Raw genomic sequence first — 24172 nt, forward strand, 5'->3', positions numbered from 1 at the left:
ATTTAAAAAGGGCTGTCCATTTTTTCACAGTGGTGTACGAAGGAGCAGACTCTCCCAAAACTTCATCCATGTCAGCTTTGATTTGAGATGCGGTCAACCCTTTTTTCGTCAGGTATTTTATGACCACACGAGTTTCCATCTTCTCCATTTTTGACAAAGCATGTGCACATTGACTATCTGCTAAGCTTTCGTGGCAAAACTTTATAACAAATCAAGCGGAAATTGCTATCGTATCTTTAGCAAGGATGGCTGAATTATTCCCGCCAAAAATTAAATTGATCGCAGCGCCGCATATAGGCGAGGCCACGAACTTTTCGAACAGCCCTCGTATAACAATTAATCCACTAACCAAATATTGAAATACCAAATGATCTGTCATATTATTGGGCTATAATAAGACTATTGTAATAATTAGATATAAAGTAATTTGAACTAGAGATAGATAGTTAGGATGCCTACCTTTAGTCAGATTACTTTGTATCTAATTATTAAATTAGTCTTATTTTAGTCCAATAATATGACATCATTTGGTATTTGTTAATTTGAGGTTTTTATATATTTTTATTTGGATTATTATTATAACATTAAGTTATATTGACTAATAGTAATGGATATAGATTATTTGGTCTTACTATATACCATTTTTAACTTCATTTGTCATATAGAATATGTTTGTGACATACAATAATCAAATATTTACTTTCAGTTACAGACTAATATTTAAAATTTATCCTATGTATGTCTTGTCTCTTTAATCTGACATTAAGTTCAGTAGATTATCATTACAGCTTTCAGGTTAGACACTTCTTTTATTGTTTCAACATATGCATTTCGGACTTATATAAAAGTTAAGTCCCTCGTCAGTGCAATACTACAAATTATTAAAAAAAAATTAAAAAACATAATTAGTAACATGACAAAACTCTTCGCGTGAAGGTCATATTTACTGACATAAAACTATCATATTTAAAAATTGTCACACTTATACTATACCTATGTTTAAAATTTATGCATTTATCTCTAGTTGAATATAAAGTGCATAAAAATTAATAATGTACAGTATAACTATATCAAACAATATAAGAATGATAGAAATATTAAATTATTTTCTCATTCTAGACACAATATAATGACATTGTGAATATAATGCATGTTAAATACTCATTGACAAAAAATTTATGCACCAAAAAAGGCAGCATTGGAATTTTATTAGTGCAAATGTAATGATGGCATTCCATCTGGTTCCACAAATACTCAATAAATGACAAATCAAGAGTCTAGGTATGCCAAGGATGTGCAGCAATATGGCAGAGACATTTTTGGAAAACCCTAACCATAGGCAGTTGGCTGTTGCTGGAAAATGCTTTCCATGTCAGGACCACAAACAGACAATACACGAAGACACAATTTCCTGAACATACTGCTGTGCCATCAATATCCCTCATACCACTAATAAGGCCCAAACCAGCACACCATCAGTAAGAATAGTGAACATAGAACTCAACCATTAAAAGATTGAAGAACTCACTAGTGGTCCTCCACAAACTAACATGATGGACATCTGTTCCCAAACAGAACCAGGATTCATTGTTAAAGATAGTACACTACCAGTCTACAGCAATGATTACTTTTCTATCATGACATTACTGCAAATGAAGTTGATGATGATAGGATGCTATGCTACTGGCAAGATGCTTAGTAGTCACTATACATGTAAGCTTTTCTCTGCTAGTTACTTGCCAATGGTACAGAAAGAGATTGGACTCTAGTGAGGCTTCCACCTGTCTCTGGATAATGGACAAAGACACCATTACAGCTTGTCTCAGATCAGATGATCATCTCTCCTGTGATCTGTCTTGGATATCCAATGCTTGTCAGCCATCCATATGTGGCTCACAACAACTGCTCATAGTCAGGTTAGAACTGTCCAGATGATGAACAATTTGACAAAATGGCTATCTTACTTCCGTGAACTCAATATGACCTTTCTCAAACACTTTGATGTCTTTGATTGCACCATATAGGCATGCCTGACATTTGAAGACTTTTAAACGACAGATACACTAAAACTTCCAAAGACAATGAGCCTTTTTACAGATACTGAATTAGAAATTTTAAGGCATTAGAGCAATCGATGGTATGCAATAAGACCACAACTATAATGATTTACATACCTGTCTAAGACACAGCTGTATACTGAGTTTTTCAGTAATTAGAAAATTCTAACTCGGTGCATAACTTTTTTGCAATTAATGTATTTTAAGTAAAATCCTATATAAATTTTCCAGTATAATTGATAAGATGCAATCATAACTTCTTATTTTTATAATTAATAAATATTTTATTTGAACTGTAATATGATTGATATACAAAATATTTTGTGCAAATATATAATTTAACAAATTAGCAATAATCAAATTTTTTTTTTCTAGTTTTCTTATTGTAATATTCTCTGGCAGTTGTTTTAACATCCACAAGTCTTCCTATTTTTGAAGAAATTTGATCTTTAAATTTTTTTCAAAAATATATGAAACTATCTTTCTTGATTTTTAAAATTAAATTATTAAATAGCTTTTCTATAGTTTAGAAAATTCTAATATCTTGTAGTTTCCACTTATACTTCAAATTTATATCACCCCTCAAAAAAAATATTTTTTGATGGATTGTGTCATTCATTGAATACAACTCTACATTAGTAGGTTAAATAAATAAATTACACAGGTCAACAAAAAAAAGTTTTTTTTTTGGTGCCTAGGATTTTAGAACTGATTTTAGCTATATTTGGGTGGCTGAATCCAAATATGAAATCAGTTTTTTTCTATCAGCTCTACTTTTTTTAGATCTGTGTTTTTTTAACGTACAGTGCTACTTGAAATGTGCAACTCTAATTCCAGTTTGTACAGTTCTAAATCACATATGCAAGAATTGATTCCTGTATATTTTCCCCATTGTTAGTCTGCCGTCCAGTTAGTTTCAGGTAAATCCATCAAATGAAGCAAGCATTCGGTAACGAATTGACATTCAATGCTTCAACTAGAGTTGAGGTAAGTTTGTAAGTTCTAGCCGTGCAGTGTCTAGATCAGTGTTTCCATTTTTTTTGTGCTATGCCCCACCTAAGCCTTTCTAAAATTCTTATGCCCCCCTAACGTATACACTTAATTGCCACACTGTTTTGTCGTAACCACAATAAAACCTGATCCTTTCATCAAAGTCTCTCATACTTTCCAGTTGTTGCCAAACACAACCTGGAACACAACTCATGTCTGTCCACCTCAAGGTCTGGGCAAAGAATGCCCTTTCTCCTCTTTCATCAGCATCAGGACTTCATTCATCTCTGTTCTCAGTGGTTCCAAGAATTGTTAATCCCACCCCAAGGGAAAAGGGTTATAAAGGAAAGTTCTAGAAGGAAAGGGAAACAAAGAACAAAGTACTGTGTTCTAGATGCTTTTATTTGTGTTGTTGAATAGAAATAAAATGAGTTCAAGTAGAAGAAGTTGTGTAAATCATTCTGATGTGTTTTGCTACATATGCGGAGAATATACATTAAAAGAAAACAGAAAAACTATTAGTGACTTTGTAAAGAGATCTTATCTTGGATACTTTGGTGTTAAACTTGGTGATCAGGATAAAACCTGGGCACCGCATCAGGTCTGTAAAACTTGTACAGAACATTTACGACAGTGGACTACTGGGAAAAGAAAAAGTCTGAAATTTGGCGTACCGATGGTTTGGAGAGAACCCAAAAATCACTTCAATGACTGTTATTTCTGCCTAGTAAATATTAATGGAATCAATCGTAACAACCGTAGCAAGTGGATTTATCCTGATTTAGTCTCTGCAAGACGCCCGGTCCCTCACTCACAGGAAGTGCCAGTTCCATCATTTCACCAGCTACCAGAGCTCTGTGAGGACGAGTATCCCTCTGATCCTAATGAAGGTGACTGTGATTACGAGAGAATGTCATCAATTCCTCAATGTTCAACCAGGATGAGTTAAATGACCTCACCAGAGATCTCAACCTGCCAAAAGAAGCTTCTGAAATTATTGGCTTCCAGGTTGAAGGAGAAAAATTTACTGGAGCAAGGAACCAAAATTACCTTTTATTGTACAAGAGAAAAGGATCTGCTACCCTTCTTCTCTCAACAAGACAATCTTGTGTTTTGTCATGAAATTAGAGGACTCTTGGAAAAAATGGGCCTTCTTGAATATTTTTCAGATGATTGGTGCCTATTTATTGACAGCTCAAAACGAAGTTTGAAATGTGTCCTTCTACACAATGGGAACAAATATGGTTCAATACCAATTGCTCACTCAACGAAAATGAAAGAAGAATATAACACCATAGCTCTGGTCTTGGAGAAGATAAATGGGTAATTTGTGTAGACTTAAAAATGAAGAACATCAATGGGTAATTTGTGTAGACTTAAAAATGGTAAACTTTCTCCTTGGACAGCAAATTGGCTACCCCAAATATCCTTGCTTCTTGTGCCTCTGGGACAGCAGAGACAAAACATACCGAGTTAGAAAAGAGTGGCTTAAGAGAGAAAACATGGACGTTGGAGAAAAAATGTCATTAACAACCCCTTAGTTGAATGAGAGAAAATCATCTTTCCTCCACTGCACATCAAGCTAGGCCTAATGAAGCAGTTTGTAAAGGCTCTTGATAAGAAGGGATCATGCTTTGCATACATAGGGGAAAAAATGCCTCAGTTAAGTATAGAAAAAATTAAAGCAGGAATATTTGGCGGCCCATAAATAAGACAACTCATTAATGATCTTGCCTTCGTAAATTCGATGAATGAAACTGAGCAAAAAGCCTGGACTTCATTTGTTGCAGTTGTCAGAAATTTTCTAGGCAAATGCAAAGCTGAAAATTATGTTGAACTGGTAAATGAGATGCTTAACAGTTTCAAATCCCTTGGGTGTAATATGAATACAGTAGAGCCTCGAAAACTCAGCCTAATGTGGACCGAAGGGTGGCCGAGTTTGTGAAAATGCCGGGTTATCAGGAATGGGGTTAAAAAACTACGTATGAGTTTTTCCTCAGAAAATACTGTACTATATTTTATGTATTGTTTACTTGAGAATATAACAGAGAATAAACTGCCCAAATACCCTTAAACAAAGGAAAAGTACGACCTTTATGAGGACATAGAGCCTTTATTACAAGAAAATGAAAATTAGTAAATACACTGTGTACAGTAATTTACCTGATAAGACAGACCCCAGAAAAATACTTTATGAGGCATAAAGCTGTCTATAATGAAAATTAATTAACTAAGGATATTTTTGCCCTGCCAGGGTGTGGCCGAGTTATCCAGACTGCTAGGTTATCGAGTGCCAAGTTTTCGAGGCTCTACTGTATTAAGGTGCACTATTTACACAGTCACTTAGACTGTTTTCCTGAAAATTTAGGAGACACCAGTGAAGAACAAGGTGAAAGATTTCACCAGGATATTAAAATTATGGAGGACCGCTACCAAGGAAGATGGAATACGCATATGATGGCAGATTACTGCTGGAGTTTAAAAAGGGATTGCTCCAAAATACATTCACAAAAGTCATGGAAAAGAAGCTTCCTCAATGTGTAACTGTTCAGTTTTATTGATGACTTTTTCCTCTATCTTTGTATAGAATAATATTTGCATAATATAATAATAAAAATTCTATGTTTAGTTTTTTTACTTGATCCATGGATTTAACTTAAGATATTGAAAAATTTGCTAAAATGCTATAACTTAAAAATTAGAGCTCCTAGGCAAAAACTAATGTCATATTTGAATTCAGGACATCAAATTCATATGAAATCAGCTCAAAATACCTGGNGTGCACAATAAAACACTAATGATCTTATATTATCCTATTTTTAGATATATATATATATATATAAATGGACGTGTGTGTGTCCCTATATATATATAGATGTCAAAATTCCCCCCATGGGGGAGAGGGGCAAAATTAAGGCTGACCGTGAAGAACTCGGCTTCTATTACATTTTAGATGCGGTTTTTTGTGTTTTTGATTGCGTTTTAATAGGGTACGTCAAGAGAATGTACACTAAAAAGGGATTTTTCAAAATTCCCTCCACGGGGAGTGTTATACATTTATAATAGATATATTTTGAGCCACAGCAATGTGTGGCCGGGTACAGCTAGTATATAAATAAAAGCATGAAGCATGTGAATAGAATTCTTCAGGAGATCCTTAAAATGGATGTACAGCTATGTCTGGTATCTACTACTGTACCAATATCACATTGTCAGCTATAGTGGGGGAAAGATTGAAGTACTGGAGGGCCCAAAATACCTGAAAATCTAAAAACCCAGCCATGGATTAATACAGCCCTGACCAAGTCATCTCTTCACAAGTAAACTTTTCTTAAGTTATACTGGTGATCAAATACAATGAAGAATTTAATCTATGTTGATAACATTTACATGTATATCATGTCAGAAAATCTACCAATATCATGGTGTCTTAATGACTTCACAACAAAATCTATCAATTATATACATATTTACCTGCCATGGAATATTGTATTTCCAGAGATTTAAACTTTCAATAATATGCTGTAAGTCTTGTCTAGGACTTGTTTCATTTGGAACAAGAGCCAATACTAGTAAACACAATTGGCTTGTTGGTGTATTTTGATCAACATTCTGTAATCCATAACGAAGAGTTTGAAGTTTGTAATTTAAGATCAGCATTAAATCTGGAAATGGATCTGGAAAAATTTATTACCTTTTTTAAAATAAATTTTTAATTAAAAATATGTATAATATAAAAATAATAGAAATTAAATATGTATCCTGTATATCAAATTAATCTTGTACTAGAAAATCATTTGAAGTATATCAAATAATAAAATAATTTAATATACAAATGATGAATATCTTAGAGGGGAAAAATATATATTTACCATCAACATTTTCAATTTCAGCATTCCCATCAATAACATATACAAATGCACTTGCATTCTTGCAAGCATTTTTTGCAGGATCAATCAATTGCCACAATTCAGCAGTTTTCAAAAATAATTTGTTATGAGTAAGACGTTCACTCACAGGTAAAGGTCTCCGGAGAACCTTTGTATTTGAATAGAGAAAAAATATGCCAAGCAATTCGTTTTCATATTTAACTGTAATTGCATCTGAAAATTATTTATTTAGAGAGTGAATTATATATTTTATTACAAAATAAAAATAAAATAACAGTTTAATTATTAAACATATCTCCTAAGTTTATCAAAAGAATAAGATTTATTTGAGGAGGAAGAAAGCAGTTATGTATGCAAGAAGATTCATATTAATACTAAATGAAATACATGCTTTGCCAATTAATGATGATGATACATTCTGAGAAATATGTTGTTAAGCAAACATCACAGAGCATTAATTAATTTAAAAAAAAAAAAAACACAAAATCCAGTAAAAGGGATCATTTATTTACAAAATGAATATTTTTGATCACATTTAATGGCCACCTTCAGGTTCTAGAATGGAACATAATAAATCAAACAAAAAAACAATTTTTGAAAATTATAACAAAATTTGGAGATTAATTTGGAAAAAAACAAATTTGGAAATTATGAGTATTCAATAAACAGGGACGATGGTCCACTCTTGTTCATTTACATGATAACAGAATGAATTGTTAATATAGATCTATATCAACAATCCACTGATCCAAAAGATCATATAGATCTTTGAGCACTAGAATCAAGGAACATCAAGACAATATTTGGACACAATTATGTACAATTGCCTTGGCAGTCTTTACTTTTGATTCTGATGTTAATATGTCTTTCAATAGATTGCACCAACTACGTTTGATACCACTGATTCATGCAACTTTTTAAAAATTCTTAGGTAGAGTTAAATGTAAATAAAATTAGCTCAAAATTGCATAGGAGTAAAGAGATCATATAAAACTAGTGTAGACAATCTGAAGAAATGCACTTTACAAGTAATGTTATCTGTGGCTATTCAATGAACAAGTGACTGGTGATTGGGAAAAATCCAGAATTATGGTGACAGAAAATTGGTGGTAAACACGTATTTCATATTTACCTGAAAGTAATAATGTCTAATGCTTCTAACCAATCAGATTAACCTTTATTGTTATAATTTAATTATAAATCAACAAAATCACTTCATAATTTATTAACAATTATGCAGATAAATCACTGATATGTATTTAACTAACATTAGAGAAAATCATATATTGGGATAAGTACTGGAAAACATATATACAGTAAATTCTCTAGCACCATCACTTGTTTACCTCTAAAATCAGTACTAAATTAAGTATGGTGATAAACTAATGAACTGAAACAACAAAATTAATACAAATAATAAGGAACTACAAAAATTATATTAAACTAATTTATAGACATTGTTGATCTAATGATTATTTGCAATAAAAATAACATACTGTAATAAGATCTACAGGTAACTATAACTTTGTAAGTTTGAAAGTTGTGATTTGGTGATAATGTTTGAAATGCAAAATCATACTAATAGAGTCAAAAATGAACCTCACTTTTAACACAGGTTTTATTATACAACATGCAGAAACTCTTACCTCACTATTTTCAATATAAGCTCTTAGACACTTCTGCCAACATTCATAAAAGTCCTGGATGCCAAATTGTCAAAAGTCCTGGATGCTTTATAGACTTTCATCACTGGCTTCAACCTCTGCAGCCAATTAAAACTTGCACCTCTTTCATTGTAGGAAGAGGAAAAAGTTTGCAGGGAAAGATCAAGGGAATAAAGAAATGAAAGAAACATTGTTATGTCTTTCTTATATTAATATATTCATGAACAAGGAACAACTGATTAAAGCCAAATGTGCAAGCTGCAGTGACAAAAGCCCATTGCAAAAGATTGCTTCCAAGACTGCTTTGACAAGTGGTATAGATGTTGATGGAAATATACAGCTGCAGAAGATGATTGCTTTGAATGTGTTGTTGTGAAATGTTCACAAAAGTTTGATTTATTTTTGACTTTACCACATATATCTACTGATTCATACATATAGAATGTTGCAGCTAGCACTATTAAAGGGTTCCAAGATTTAAAAATTTAATTAAATAATAAATCACCAACCGATTGCCTAAATATTGGGCTATAATAAGGCTAATTAAATGATTGTTATAAAGTAATTTGACACTAGAGGTAGACGTTAGGCACCATCTCTTAAGTAAATTAATAATTATAATTAAATAAATAAATTATTAAATAAATTTAGAACCTTCTGGAAAAAAGAACTGGCCCAGGACAGGGAGAGGGAAGATCAATTAAAGAGTTATTAATAAGACATAAGATAGGGTATCACTTACAAAAAACCATAAACTATCTCTTGTAAAGGTCCCTCCCTTAATTTACAAATTTTAGCCACAGCTACTAAAGCCATTAACAAGCTTGAACCCACAACCTCTGCTTGCTGTGCGGTGAACTTGCCAGTTACTCCACCCGAACCCTGAGCGAGTCTTCGCTTCCAGAAGTATATTACATTAGATATAACCTTACTTGGTTAAATACGGCACTGACGGGACGACTCCATCGCCCACGGCCTAAGACCATCTCCACAATGGCACTCAGCCAGCTATCGCATTACCCGGCGAGATATATATATATATAAATGATAACATCTCAAAACCTGAGTAGTAACAACAAATCACCAAACGATCACCTAAATATCAGGCTATAACTGGCAAGCATAACTAGCAAGCGCACCACATGGCAAGCGGAGATTGCGGGTTCAAGCCCCGTCCCGGGCCAGTTCTTTTTTCCAGAAGGTTCTAAATTTATTTAATTATAATTATTAATTTACTTAAGAGATGGCAACTAACATCTACCTCTAGTGTCAAATTACTTTATACCAATCATTTACTTAGCCTTATTATAGCCCGACATTTATTTATTGTTACTACTCGGGCTTTGAGATGTTATCATTTATATTATTATATATACACTGACTTCCACACCAAAAAATTCTCCAAAATGATAATGGTATTATGCATAAAATACCAGTAAAAATAAGTACTTAAACATATATTTTTAAGAATATCAACATTAAAGTTTATATAATGATACAGAAAAAAAAATAAATTATCAAATATAAAAATAATTCTTATTAAAACTGACATTAATGACACTAAAATATTTCAAGCATGCTCACTGGGAGGGAAGTTAATAAAATAAGATCATATTAAAGTATTTTTAGCTGGGCTTCAATTCAAAAGTAATTACAAATTTTGTCTAGTAAAATTTACTGTGAAAAACAAATATATTCAGATAAATATACTATCATCCTTAAACTGTATGTTTTAATTAATAGGTTAAAGTCTAGATCAAGAATTTATCAAAAACATTGTTTCTTCAATAAATTTATTGCATAACAAAGTGTGTGCATTTTCAAAATGTATACAATTAATGACATTTAATTTAAATACTATTCAACTAATTTAGAAGATAGACATTATTCTGTTAAGATGAAAATATTGGAATATATATTGGAAGAAATTCTAAATTTTCATTTGATCTTTGGATTTTGCATTGTAACATTATTGTAACTTTTGATATGCTCACTGTTAAGAAATCTTTTAGACAAAATTTGAGTATTCACTGTATTTATCTGATCTGATTTCTAAAACAAACAATGTCACAAAGAGCATGCATATTTCAAGATAGCTATATAGTTATTTAAAGAAATGCATAACTAAAACAAAATATTGCCAAAAATATTACTTGAATGATATTTATGGAAGTATTTCTCTAATATTCTCCAGAGAAGCTTACTCCTAGAAACATTTTAAATGANTAAACCGGGTGAGGTTGGTGCTCTGTAAAGCGCATGCGCAAATCTGGCTTTTCGTAATCTGAAAATACAGGAGATTCCACTCCGCCACTAATATTGTAATATACAATAGCAATTTTTTTCCACGTGTAGTATAGAAATTTGTAATAAGATACATAATGCGGTTATAATAAAATATTGTGCGATTATTTTCATATAATTAAAATTAATATTTATTTATTTTTTAGAGAATACGAGGGAAGCGCCGCTTCCAACGCTTCTAATGACGGCACGCTACTGATATTTAGAACTCAAGTGATCCAAGAACCTGAGGCAGATCTTGGTAAGATCGAAAACGTTCGTTCGTTTGTGTATCGTATCTTACCGGAAATTAAAGGTTTAGCAGTGATATTTTGGTGGGGCCGATAATTAGTCAAGAAGTTTGTAACTTTTATTTAAAAAAAACACACGTAATAAAATGATCGCTTACAGTCAGGTCGTGTTCATATTTTTATGTTAATTGACTTTTCTTTTTAACACAGAAATAAGAGGAAGTTCTTCCGTTAAACGATAAATCTAGATAATTAATTATTTTTTATTATTAAAACTTGCTTATTAAAATTCGTATTAGTAATTACAGTATCTGGATAATCATCGTGAAGACCATAGATTGCCAAATTTTCTATTGGTTGGCTATAGCACATGGTTAAAAACCGCCATCGGTCGAAAGTTCCGAGTAATAGGAGTCTGACTCCCTCCGGCGGGAGAGCCTTTAAAGCCTGGGTTTTTACGCCATCGGGGCCCGGTGTAGCGTTACGGAGGTGGCGAAAAGCTCGGCGGAGGTCGAGAAGGTGGAACGGCTGGACCTCTGTCCAGGTATTATGTTGACGAGGTGCTAGAAGTGGAGCGAATGCCCCAGTTGGGCGGGGACCTGGCGAAGAAATCTGCCAAGGCTTCCGCTTGATGGGAGGGAGTGATTAGGTAATCTGGGTTCCTGAGAATCAGATGTGAGTCGGGTAAGACGGCTGATGTCCGCAGCCCGCAGAAGATTTTGTACAATGTTGTCTGAGAGAGGGAAGGCGCAAAGGCGGCCCCATCACTCTCGGCGAGACTGATGGATCTTACGGTAGAGCTGCGCTCCTACGGCCATATGTTTGCTATACTGTATCTTATCAACAATGTACAGTAGACCCCCTATTACACTGTTGATAATTTCGTGTTATATAAATTCAATGTTCTACGAGTCACTTAGATTGTACAAATACGTGTGCCGGGCTATGAACGGCTCACGTATTTGTACAATCTAAGTGACTCGTACAACATGGAATTTATATAACACGGAATTATTAACAGTGTTATAGGGGGGTCTACTGGTATATCCTTTACTTTTTCGTATAGCGGCGCAGTGCTGAAATGCACCCAAACTAAAAATTTTAAGGAATCCGATACATGTTCATAAAATCATTTTGCTTAAGTAACGTGTAAGAAAATTTTATAGCAACGCTAGTGCCGAGATTAGAGAGGTTGCGGCCGAAGTTTTCATCTCTAAAACGTGAACGTCGAACGTCTCAACCTCGCTATTATTGGATTCACTAATCTCGTTTTTAATATTTCGGGTTTTAGTAATCCTTCGCAGAAATTTGTTGGTAAAATCCTCGCGTCAGTAATCTCGGTATTAGTCTAATAATTGGATTTACAAATACCACGATTAAGCAACGTTGGTGAAACAATCTTTACAAAAGTTAGTGTTTTGTAAAGATTTGATCTGTTATTCCGGAGGATTCGGGTTCGAGTTAAGTCAGAATCTTAAAAATTTTCTTAGATAATATGAGAAAATAAATCTGAGAAGTCTCGAAATAAGGCATGCTTAAGATTGATTTATTTCTGATTATTTTTTATAAAAGATTTAATTTTAAATTTATATCGCTTAAATAATTTTCAAATTAAATTGTTTGGACAAATTGAATCACTGCAAATCACCCATCTCCAAAAATACATTGATTATAATCATTTAAAACAATAATAAATAATTTCTTATTTTATTTTAAAAATTAAAAAAACAAAAACATTTTTGCAATTTTTATCTAAAATTTGCACAAAAAATACAACAATAACTAGAAAGAATATTAAAAATGCGTTAGTTTGGCTATTTTACTACATCTATAAATTGGCAACACTGAAGAAGAGTTCTCTGTAAAGCTTCTCGTAGGATCGTCAGTATGGTAAGTGCAAATATATTAAATCTACTTTAATCGGATGTAAAATGTGAAATTATACAGAAATTATTTTAAGTTTTCATTTTTGAAACCTTTAAGTTTGATTATAGTAATTTTTTGAAAGTATAAAACCTGAGTGGGCATTATGTGAATTTTTCTGTATTTGAGGTATGGAGCCCATTCAGTTATATTAAAAATTTAAGGTTATATTTTTAATAAAAGGTAAAATGTAATTAAATCTATAAAATGGAGCCATTTATTGATGAAATTTTTTTATTTTTATAGTTTTCTTGAAAAATGAAATCAAATTTTTCTAAAATACTATTATAGTATAAGGCATTTATTAGTGGAACTTTTAGTTAATTCATGTGCTATATCTGAATGTATAAATAACTTAAAGGTAACTCGTGCCCATTTACTTTAGTTATTTTTTTTATTTAAATAAATTTCATATATGTGTGAAATCCTTTCTTTGTGTGAAAACAATGGAGGTCCTATTTTGCCCTGTTGTTACTTTGGATAACATTTTGGTAATTATACAGTTTAAGGGAATATTTTGAGTTTTTTATTGTTATATTAAAAAGTAGGTATATTTAATAGACATTCAAAAAACGCATAATTTTTCCAGGCGACCCACATATAAAGTTCTATAAACAAAAAATGTGGGACTAATTACCGATTGTGCTCTATTTGAAATGCCATTGCTTAAGCTTGCTGTCGTTGTGGAGATGCATTCAAGACGGCGGATGCACACAAATTGTCGTGTGTCTCGATTTCGATGTCACTGTCACGTGACTAGACCTCTCGCACGTTTCTGGGCAGCTGATTATTCTCGCGAAAGAATCCGTTCTCTTTGCACTACACTTTGCAGGAATCATGAGATAGAGCAAACGACATCTTATTAACACATGATTAACTCTTTTGTCACTTCGAACAGCTTCCGGGCTACAGTTTGATGAATTCTTCCTAGTTACGCTTCCATAACACTAACGTTCAAAACCAAATCCCAGTTAATATTTGACATTTTTCAATATTAACTCCGTAAAAACAGAACAAATAAAATAAATAATCAAATTACTTTAAAATTCAGATTAAATGCTTATAATGCGTGAGAGGCCTAGTCACGTGACAGAGTGACATCGAAATCGAGACACGTGACATAATTCATGTGCATCCGCCGTCCTGAATGCGTCTCCACGACGACGGCAAGCTTAAGCAATGGCATTTCAAATAGAGCGCAATCGGTAATGTGAGGGCCCGGATTTAAGATTCGAATATTTTTATTCATTAAATTAAAAGTTAGGGTTAACACAAAAAGGGAAAAACAACCGACAAATTTTCTCATAAAAATCGCTCATAAAAACTCTGTTCTCATGACAATACTTCCCTGTAGAAGATGAGTTAACTGTTGTGTCATAAGTTTGTCACTTCGCCCACCATTGGTCAACGAAGATATACATAGGGAAATCTAAAAAAGAGATCCCCCATATAAAAGACAAGTGCAATGACGACACAGGGGGGAAAAGAGTTATTTTCTATACTGTGTGTGTGTGGATTACCTGCCTCTCATCGCCACCGTCTTCAACAGACTTTGAATTTTGACTGATTTGAACTTTGGACTATATTCCTAATCCAGGAGAACAAGAAACTACATCCACGGTTTAACTCGAGGTATTTATTCTACTCGTGATGATATGTAAGCTCTCTCTCGCTATTCGAATATTCCAACTCGCGGGTAGGGTTGCGACTACTTTATACTTTGCCGTTACTTTATGAACTATACAGATTGAAAATCCCAAGAGGGATTTGTATTCCAATTATTAACCACGTACAGAGTCGATAGATTGACTGGTCTTTCGACTTCCTATCTTCGCTCGTTGCTAAAATCAACTAGAGACAAATGTTACCACCAGGGGCACTGCAATCACAGCAAGATCGAATTGCTGTGAGGTCGAATGTTTTCTTTTTATTGAAAGATATATAACCTTCGAGTTCGATTTCATAATTTTTTATATGCATTTTATTATAAGAATGAAAAAGCTTTTATTTAAACCCAAAACCAGGTTTATGGATAAATAAGTGACACTTAATAAAACATTAAACACCTTCCATCGCTGAGAAATGTTTATTTAATAAAATACATTCGAACTCATTTACACCTGAGGATGGTTTATTCCATGAGGCTGAAAATGTTAGTGTTTTATTAAATAAACATTTCTCAGCGATNGAGTGCCAAGTTTTCGAGGCTCTACTGTATTAAGGTGCACTATTTACACAGTCACTTAGACTGTTTTCCTGAAAATTTAGAGACACCAGTGAAGAACAAGGTGAAAGATTTCACCAGGATATTAAAATTATGGAGGACCGCTACCAAGGAAGATGGAATACGCATATGATGGCAGATTACTGCTGGAGTTTAAAAAGGGATTGCTCCAAAATACATTCACAAAAGTCATGGAAAAGAAGCTTCCTCAATGTGTAACTGTTCAGTTTTATTGATGACTTTTTCCTCTATCTTTGTATAGAATAATATTTGCATAATATAATAATAAAAATTCTATGTTTAGTTTTTTTACTTGATCCATGGATTTAACTTAAGATATTGAAAAATTCGCTAAAATGCTATAACTTAAAAATTAGAGCTCCTAGGCAAAAACTAATGTCATATTTGAATTCAGGACATCAAATTCATATGAAATCAGCTCAAAATACCTGGGCACCAAAACCACTGTTGACCTGTGTTATTAAACTGATTACATGAAATAGTGTTAAAAATTATAAAGATTAATTTACCTCCATAGAAGATATTGACAGTTTAATAATACTTTTCAAATAAAATTTTTCAACACTTTTGAAAATCAATAATCATTTAAGTAAAAAGTTTAAATTTGAATTTTAAAATTAAGGAAGGTTTTAGTAGTTTTTTCCCCAGCGTTTTATATTTCCTTATGTAACTATTCAAATATAAAGTAAAATGACAAATTTAATTAAGAATATATTTTCATTAATTAAACTTAGACATTTTCTGATGATGAATGAACATCCAAATGGCCCAAATTTGAATTGTTTATAAGTTTTATGTTCCAGTAAAGCAATATTTGTGTTATATTTTACTCTTATATTGTTTTTACATTATTATTTTTGAAGCAAAGTATAAAGTTCTCAGTTCTCACCAAGAATGATACATTATGGCATGAAATTCAGGGCAAAATACTTCTTTACTAATATTAAAAAACAGTCAAAATTATAAAAGATCATACATATATATCCTCATGCTCATAATGCAAAAAGGGTGAGCAGCAGGTAAAAGAAGACTACAGTCTTACAAACTATCCATTCAGCAACTTTCTCCACACCTCCTTTCTTTCAGACACTCTCATGCCTCTTCTAGCACACTTCCTCACATTCTTTTTCTGAATCAATACCTTATGTTCTTTCAGATACTCATCCACTTGTTCCAACCAAGACTTTCTTGGCCTCCCCCTACTGTGCTTCCCATCCACCTTTCCCATATATACTCTCTTCAACAACACTCCAAAATAATAAAATTATAACAAAAATTAATGGAGCTTCAAAAAGTTCAGGCATTTTTGTGTAGTAGAAATTCATCAGGAACAGTTATTCAGAAATAGAACACTGTTATTAAAAGTTAGGAAACAAACCAGTAATCAAATCTGTTGCTTTTATTACAAGAAAATAAACAGATGCAATATTCATCACAAATAATTTAACATAAAGGTTACTAAATTTGTTTAAATTTAAACTGGATCAGGAAGAGAAGCTCATTTCATTTTCTTTCAGAGAGTTATTCTTGATGTATATTTATTACTTTATTGTGATGAGAAGAAACAGGAATCCAGCACATCACCTTTTCAAGATATCACAACACAAAACAATATCATAAAGTGAAAACTCTTGGTAATACAATTCTACTAACAAATTGTCCTCAGCAGAGGAGGCATCACAAGTCATCTGCCAGAGAAACTACTGTAAATAACCTTTAGATATGTAATAATTATTAGAGCTGGGCTATTAATAAAATTTATATAATAAACTTTAATAATAAAATATATATAAAATTTGAATTTAAATTAAAAGTTTAACAAAGCTAAAAATCATAGATATCAACAAGTTCATGAGATTTTATCTCTTGATAATACTTCCTTTCAAAATGAAACATCTTCCTGGAACTACTACTCATCCCAGAAAGTCAACAAAAGAAATCTGGGAATGGACAATAATTGCACTCTGTACTATCCAATTTTACCAAATTTGGATATGTCCAGAAAGCAGAAGAAGGATGAGTAAAGAGAAGATGACAAAAGGTCAGGTGAAGTTTGAAGGAGATAGAGGAAGTCCAGTCAAGTTTGACTCCCATCACCTGCCCAGGAAGACCCCATTGCCTCAGCTCCCCATTATGCTATATCACCAGAACTGTCTTATGGTGACTATTGTCAGGTATATCCGGGAAAAGAAACAAGGAAGGAACCTACTCTCAAGAAACATCATAAGGTATCATTCACTCCTTGCAAACTGTATATAAATATAAACATCCCAAGAACCCAATGTATTAATAATCAACCAACTATCAGCCAAATTAATTCTGTCCAATTAATTTGGCTGATGGTTGATTATAAACTGTATGTAAATTCTTTCACAGAATTAAGCATGAATAGGTTTTATTGAAACTCTTCTAAGTTTCGAACTATTTCTCAAACATTTTCACAATAATTTTTTTGTAATATTATGCCCGAGCAGACTGAATTAGAACTGGAGTATAAACTTTATACTATCTTAGATGTAATTTTTACAATTGTAATGTGTAGTAATAGTTGTCCCTGCTTAAAATAAATCTTTGTTGTTTTATTATTAAGTGCATTGTAGAATGAATCTCTTCTGGGTATTACATCTTTCCTATCCCTCCATCCGCTTACCCGTAAGTTCCCCCATACAGTACCACTTGTATCAAGTTTCAGTTTTGATTCTTGACTAGTGCCTGAAAATTACTGATCCAGAGGCATCACTATCATAATAAATCACTACAGTAATATGAAAAATTAAAAATAAGAAATGAATAAAATGGAAATTAGAATGTTTGGTATGAGAACATTCAAACTGTTTATCATAGATGTTGAAGAAGTTAAGAAAAAACTAGAAAGAAGACCTAAATCATAATATTTGTATGATCAAGGAAAACAGCAACGTAATTAAATAGCAGGCCACCAGAAGGAAATGTTAGGAAAATCCATCAACTTCCAAGGAAAGGAGAGAGAAAACATGGCAATAGATTTGAGTATTTTTTGTTTCCTAAATAATTTTGCTTTGTTTACGTATCACTGTTCCTAGTGACGAACATCTAATACATGAGCTCTTATATTTTTTTGGTAAGCTATCCTGCTCCCTTAAAACACTTTTGTCGTAAGAAGTGTAAACATATTCTATATAGTAGAGGTAATATTACTCACAGCGTCTTATCCGATTTACTTGGATTCCAAACCACAGCTTTTATAATCGATCTGTGTTTTCTCAAAACGTAAAGATATTCTAAAAAGTTCTCTTTATCATCAATTATGCTGACATTCCATACTCCAATATCTTCTAGCAACTTATGTTTCCAATATATTTTATCATTTGCAACTCTATTAAATCTTTTACAAACACGTGAAACGTTAAGGCGTTGTTCTTGATTTAGAAACGAGAACAGATAATGCAAAACTTCGTCCTAAAAAATAAATTCGGCTTTAAATATGTTAGCCACTACTTTATCTATTACTGTATGAATTTCATTTACCGATAAGTGTAGTATATTAACTTTGCCATCATATAACACTTCTTCCATTATTATTTGTGAAATAAATTATAATACGTACACTACAAATATATTAATAACATTTCTTCTTATCTGATCACGTTCTTATCTTATCGTCGTTCTGATCACGCTTCCATGGAAATACCCCTGAATCATAATTTCCACTAATGTTGCAATCTACTTTAATTAATACTATCTAACATGCCAATAACTTACATCAACAAATACCTTAAGCACACGTGTTTCAGTTGGCAACACGTGTACGTAACACTCCTCAACACGTGGTCAACAATAGAGGTAGAGATTATGCAACGTCATCACCAATCAGATGAATTTAAATAATTTTTATTTATTCTAAAAAGATTTTGGGGCTTTTTAACATATTTATAACTCTTACTAATATCACTGCTAAACCTTTAATTTCTGGTAAGATACGATACACAAACGAACGAACATTTTCGATCTTAACAAAGATATGCCTCAGGTTCTTGGATCACTCGAGTTCTGTTTGTTTGTTAAGTTACAACGCAACACTTGGGCGATCCGCCTAGAGGGGATACCTTCCGGCAGGTCTTTTTAAGGGAAACCGGCCCCTATTTAGGCATTAGGGTCGTGGAGAAAACCCGGAAAACTCCACGTGACTAGTCTGTCCGAGCGAAGCGCGAACTTACGACCGAACTCCCATTGTTCAGGGTACGAAGACCGCTTGGCCACTGGTGGGCCACTTGAGTTTTAAATATGGAATGCTAAGATTGAACGTTTTGAAATACAAACTGTTTTAACCAGTATGGAATTAAGAACAAACATTAATTTTAGTATATTATTTCAAATCTTTGTTCTTAATCCCATACTGGTAAAACAGTTTGTATTTCAAAACGTTCAAATCTTACTCGTAGCATTCCATATTTAGCAGGGGCGTGCCGTGACGTTTGATGATAGGGAAGCTGTGTTTCTATAACAAGCCGACATCCAGGGGCAATCAGTTAATTCTTTCTTTAAATGTATTTTTAATAGATTATTTATCTGACGTACTTAATAAACATGTGGGGGCCGAGGGGGGGAGTAATTTAAAAACTCGTCGAACGATAATATGTGATATATATCGTCGTCGTTTCCCTTGCCGTTTGGATTGCCGAGCGGTAACAATCAACATGTGGAAGCAGTTGAGTCAGAGATAGATGCTTCGTTTACAAACAACACAACCGTTTATTAAACACGAAAGAAGCTTACAAGATTTCCTCGATCTTGGAAGTTCTGCGGCGGCTGCGGCCTCTGGGTCTTCCTCTCCTTTCCAAGATAGTCCCATTTTGAAGTAGTGTCCCTTGTTCGCGCATGAACCATTCCATCACGTCTCCGGGACGATGCGGTCGACTTCCGTTGATGGAAAGTTGTCGATCCGAGGTCGGGAGATGGAGACGAAGATGGGTGCGAGACACACACACAACAACAGGTCCGTCACTTGGAANGAATAAAAGAACTGGCCTGGGACGGGGCTTCTAAATTTATTTAATAATTTATTTTTTTAATTATAATTATTAATTTACTTAAGAGATGGCACCTAACGTCTACCTCTAGTGTCAAATTATAACAATAATTTAATTAGCCTTATTATAGCCCGATATTTAGGCGATCGGTTGGCGATTTATTGTATACTACTTAGGCTTTGAAATGTTATCATTTAATTAGATAATGTTTATTTTTTCCGAATTTTCTGGTTTTTTTGTATATATACTATTCTATCCACTTATTAGGAGACACTTGTTAAAAAGATTATGAACAGATCTTTTAACTTTTAATAAGTATTCATTGGGGCTTTACAGTCTGATGCTATATCAAGATTTAATTGTATATACAATATTTTAACTAATTTAATAATAAATGAGAACTTACCATTCTGCATACCAACACAATTAAACATACTAGAATGACTACTAATAATTTTCCTAGCAATACAACTTAATCCAGATGTTTCTAGACCAGGACCAAACATTAAGCATTTTGGGTATTCTTTACATTCTGGTTCAGGTTCAGAAGTCAGTTTGCTAAACAGTGAAAAGAATTTTGAAACAGTTGAAGTTGGTTGAGCAGATCGACTTAGCTGAGTCTTAAAATTCAAATGCCTTCTTTTCAAGTTAGCTCTGGGACTACACATGACAAAACTAGAAATAAAATAATTTTATTATTTAAACATATTATTTTCTGCTAAATAAAATGCAGTGATGTATAAGATACACCATAATTTAATATAATAATAACCCAGCAGTTCATTTGGAAAATAAGTTGTCTTAGAAGGGAAAAAACTTCGTTATTTGATTTTAACTTTTACAGTAACATTTAAGGAAAATTCAGCAAGAATAGAAATTTCATACAGAGAAAAAGGGAAAATGCTTGTTTTATCTTAATTTTCAGCATGAACATAGATCATAAAACTGGAGCTTATTGGTCCTTTTGATTCCAGAAATTTTAATTAATTAAGAGATGTCAGAAGTGCCACAGGAATTTGTGACTTTGCTACTAATGCCTGACAGATTTGAGACAGATCAAGCATTTATAGCAATATCACTTTGATCATTTGTCATTATCATAATATGTAAAAAATAGCAATAAATCCTGTTAATGGCATCCATTCAGTGGCAGATTTATGACTTGAAAGGCCCCAGGCACAATTAAATTTTGAGGCCCTCTAAATATCTTCACTACCCCTACACCCTACTGTGAGCATTCTACGCACACGTTTACTCTGGTAGGCATTATATTGGTAGTCCCAAAAAACTGAGACATAAAGAAATAACATTGAAAATTAACAAATATAAAATTACAACAGCCTGGCTGTATTTAAAAGGCTACTGATGTTCAGATTGTATTAATTATAAAAATTGAAACTTATTGAGACAAGAATTATTAAGTTTCAATAGGTAAAAATGTTAAAAACAAAAAAATCTAGTTATCTATGAATATAAAAAAACAATTTATTTTAAAATTTATTACTGACTTGTCAATTTAATTTAGGGAATACTGCTAAATTATTAACCTTTCAACAGTGGGTTAGTCAGATGTGGCATTACCACTTAGTTGTGGAGAATAAACATGGAAAATTTTTAAAGTACTTTTCCACGTGTTTTTTTCTCATTACCATTTCAAAAAAAATTTTGTAAACAGTTGTTTAGTAACAAAAAGTCCTTTTTTATTGTTACATAATTCATTTTTTACGTGAATTTCTTTTGCGGTTGTTTTTGGCGATACTCCCAAAAGAATTTAATGGCTATATCTGTCCTTCACCACTGCCATACGATTGCCCTGGACAGATATATCCGTCCTTCACCACTGCCACACGATTGCCCTGGACAGATATATTCGTCCTTCACTGTTGAGTGGTTAATTATTTTTATTATGAAACAAATAATAACTAAATAAAATAATTTTTTTTTATTTTGAGAGCTGAATTTTGAGATCCCAGGCACTCATCTCATGTGCCTGTGCAGAAATCTGCCACTGCATCCATTTACTGCAAAAAATGATTAAAAACATTCAAAATTCAGCTATAAGTTAGATCACAAACTGAGACTTTATTTTTGAGACTGAGACTGATGTTTTGAGATGTACCCTAAGTAATTTCAAGTACTTCTATGATAAAATTAGACTAAAAGCATCCTGAAACGTTGAAAAGGAAAAGAAGAATAAACAAAAGAAAGAACAATACAAAAAAAATTTTTAGAGCAAAAAAAAAAACAAAGGTGATAAATTCAATCTCTCCTGAAGAGTTCTGAAGATAAACATCATAAATGGATCACATTGCACAGTGCCAAAATTACCACTTGGTAATATTTTTATTAAAGTCACAATAAAAATATAATACTGGCAAAAAAATCCCTAGTCTGCTTATTTTGACATTCAGCATGAAATTCAATCACAAAGCACACTTCAAGAAAACAGTAGAATGTCAAGCTCTTGTGCAATGAGAGTCCCATGCACCATATACCTAGGGATGTCATGATATCACATAGCAAGTTCAAACAGGAAAGTGATGTTGAGAACCAAATGCAATTTTTGGCAATGCCATCCGGGTTTCCAGATTAGAGATTTTTTGTTGACTGACAGAACCTGTGAAATACTGTCTGAGCATTGTGGTCAAACGTATTATTCAGAATTATTCATTAAGAAATTATTCAAAAATGATTGCTATTTCTAAGTAACAGCATAACATGTTACTTTTGCTTTCCAGACTCCAAACAGTAAGACTACCTGACAGGCTCTGTATTAATTAGTACCTAAAACTGGTGGAGATAAATAATTTGAAGCTGCAAAAAAAAATTTTAATCTGGTGAAATAGTTGGCAATTTTTTTAAAAATTTTTCAGAGCAACCCTTGTATCAATATGCTCGAGCAATCTGAATTATTTCTGTTCTGATAAAAGAACTCTGAATAATATATTTTGAGTATTTTTGCAACAAAAGTAGAATAATAAATAAACTGGAACTTATCTATAAATCTGAAAAATAAACATAGACCATCTACTATGGGAAAAAACAGTTATATTATTCATTTGATGGAAGAAAATATGTTATCTATATAAAATTCTTATTTTTCTAACAAAATTCATCAAAGAATTTTGCAATTTTGCAAGAAATCTTTCTTTCATTCAAGTCAATTCAATAACTAGATTTTTCTAAGAAATTTAACTTAATAATTAGATAAATTTTAAAGCTTTGTAAAATTCCTTTTTGTTAAATTTAAAATAAATGATAAAAGTATATGCATGAAAAATTACACAGGTCAACAAAAAAAAGTTTTTTTTTTTGGTGCCTAGGATTTTAGAACTGATTTTAGCTATATTTGGGTCGCTGAATCCAAATATGAAATCAGTTTTTTTCTATCAGCTCTACTTTTTTAGATCTGTGTTTTTTTAACGTACAGTGCTACTTGAAATGTGCAACTCTAATTCCAATTTGTACAGTTCTAAATCACATATGCAAGAATTGATTCCTGTATATTTTCCCCATTGTTCGTCTGCCGTCCAGTTAGTTTCAGGTAAATCCATCAAATGAAGCAAGCATTCGGTAACGAATTGACATTCAATGCTTCAACTAGAGTTGAGGTAAGTTTGTAAGTTCTAGCCGTGCAGTGTCTAGATCAGTGTTTCCATTTTTTTTGTGCTATGCCCCACCTAAGCCTTTCTAAAATTCTTATGCCCCCCTAACGTATACACTTAATTGCCACACTGTTTTGTCGTAACCACAATAAAACCTGATCCTTTCATCAAAGTCTCTCATACTTTCCAGTTGTTGCCAAACACAACCTGGAACACAACTCATGTCTGTCCACCTCAAGGTCTGGGCAAAGAATG

General features: G+C 32.7%; 2 protein-coding genes across 2 annotated transcripts in view; one reads left to right on the forward strand and one right to left on the reverse strand.

Annotated features, from left to right (window-relative positions):
* LOC111634242 overlaps positions 1 to 21726 on the reverse strand; it is a 32633-nt gene extending 10907 nt beyond the window's left edge. The window contains exons 1-3 of the mRNA XM_023378968.1: positions 20719 to 21726; positions 6920 to 7150; positions 6522 to 6724 (exon numbers count right to left, since the gene is read on the reverse strand). Of these exons, the coding sequence (XP_023234736.1) occupies positions 6522 to 6724; positions 6920 to 7150; positions 20719 to 20980 (696 nt within the window). The 5' untranslated portion in view covers positions 20981 to 21726. The remainder of the gene's footprint in view (positions 1 to 6521; positions 6725 to 6919; positions 7151 to 20718) is intronic.
* Positions 12925 to 24172, forward strand: part of LOC111634243 (probable 60S ribosomal protein L37-A) — a 60879-nt gene continuing 49631 nt past the window's right edge. Inside the window, exon 1 of the mRNA XM_023378969.1 lies at positions 12925 to 13025. Within this exon, the coding sequence (XP_023234737.1) occupies positions 13023 to 13025 (3 nt within the window). The 5' untranslated portion in view covers positions 12925 to 13022. The remainder of the gene's footprint in view (positions 13026 to 24172) is intronic.

This window comes from Centruroides sculpturatus, unplaced genomic scaffold, assembly GCF_000671375.1.
Source record: "Centruroides sculpturatus isolate CEXI.00-Female unplaced genomic scaffold, Cexi_2.0 scaffold361, whole genome shotgun sequence".
In the NCBI taxonomy this organism is placed as follows: Eukaryota; Metazoa; Arthropoda; class Arachnida; order Scorpiones; family Buthidae; genus Centruroides; species Centruroides sculpturatus.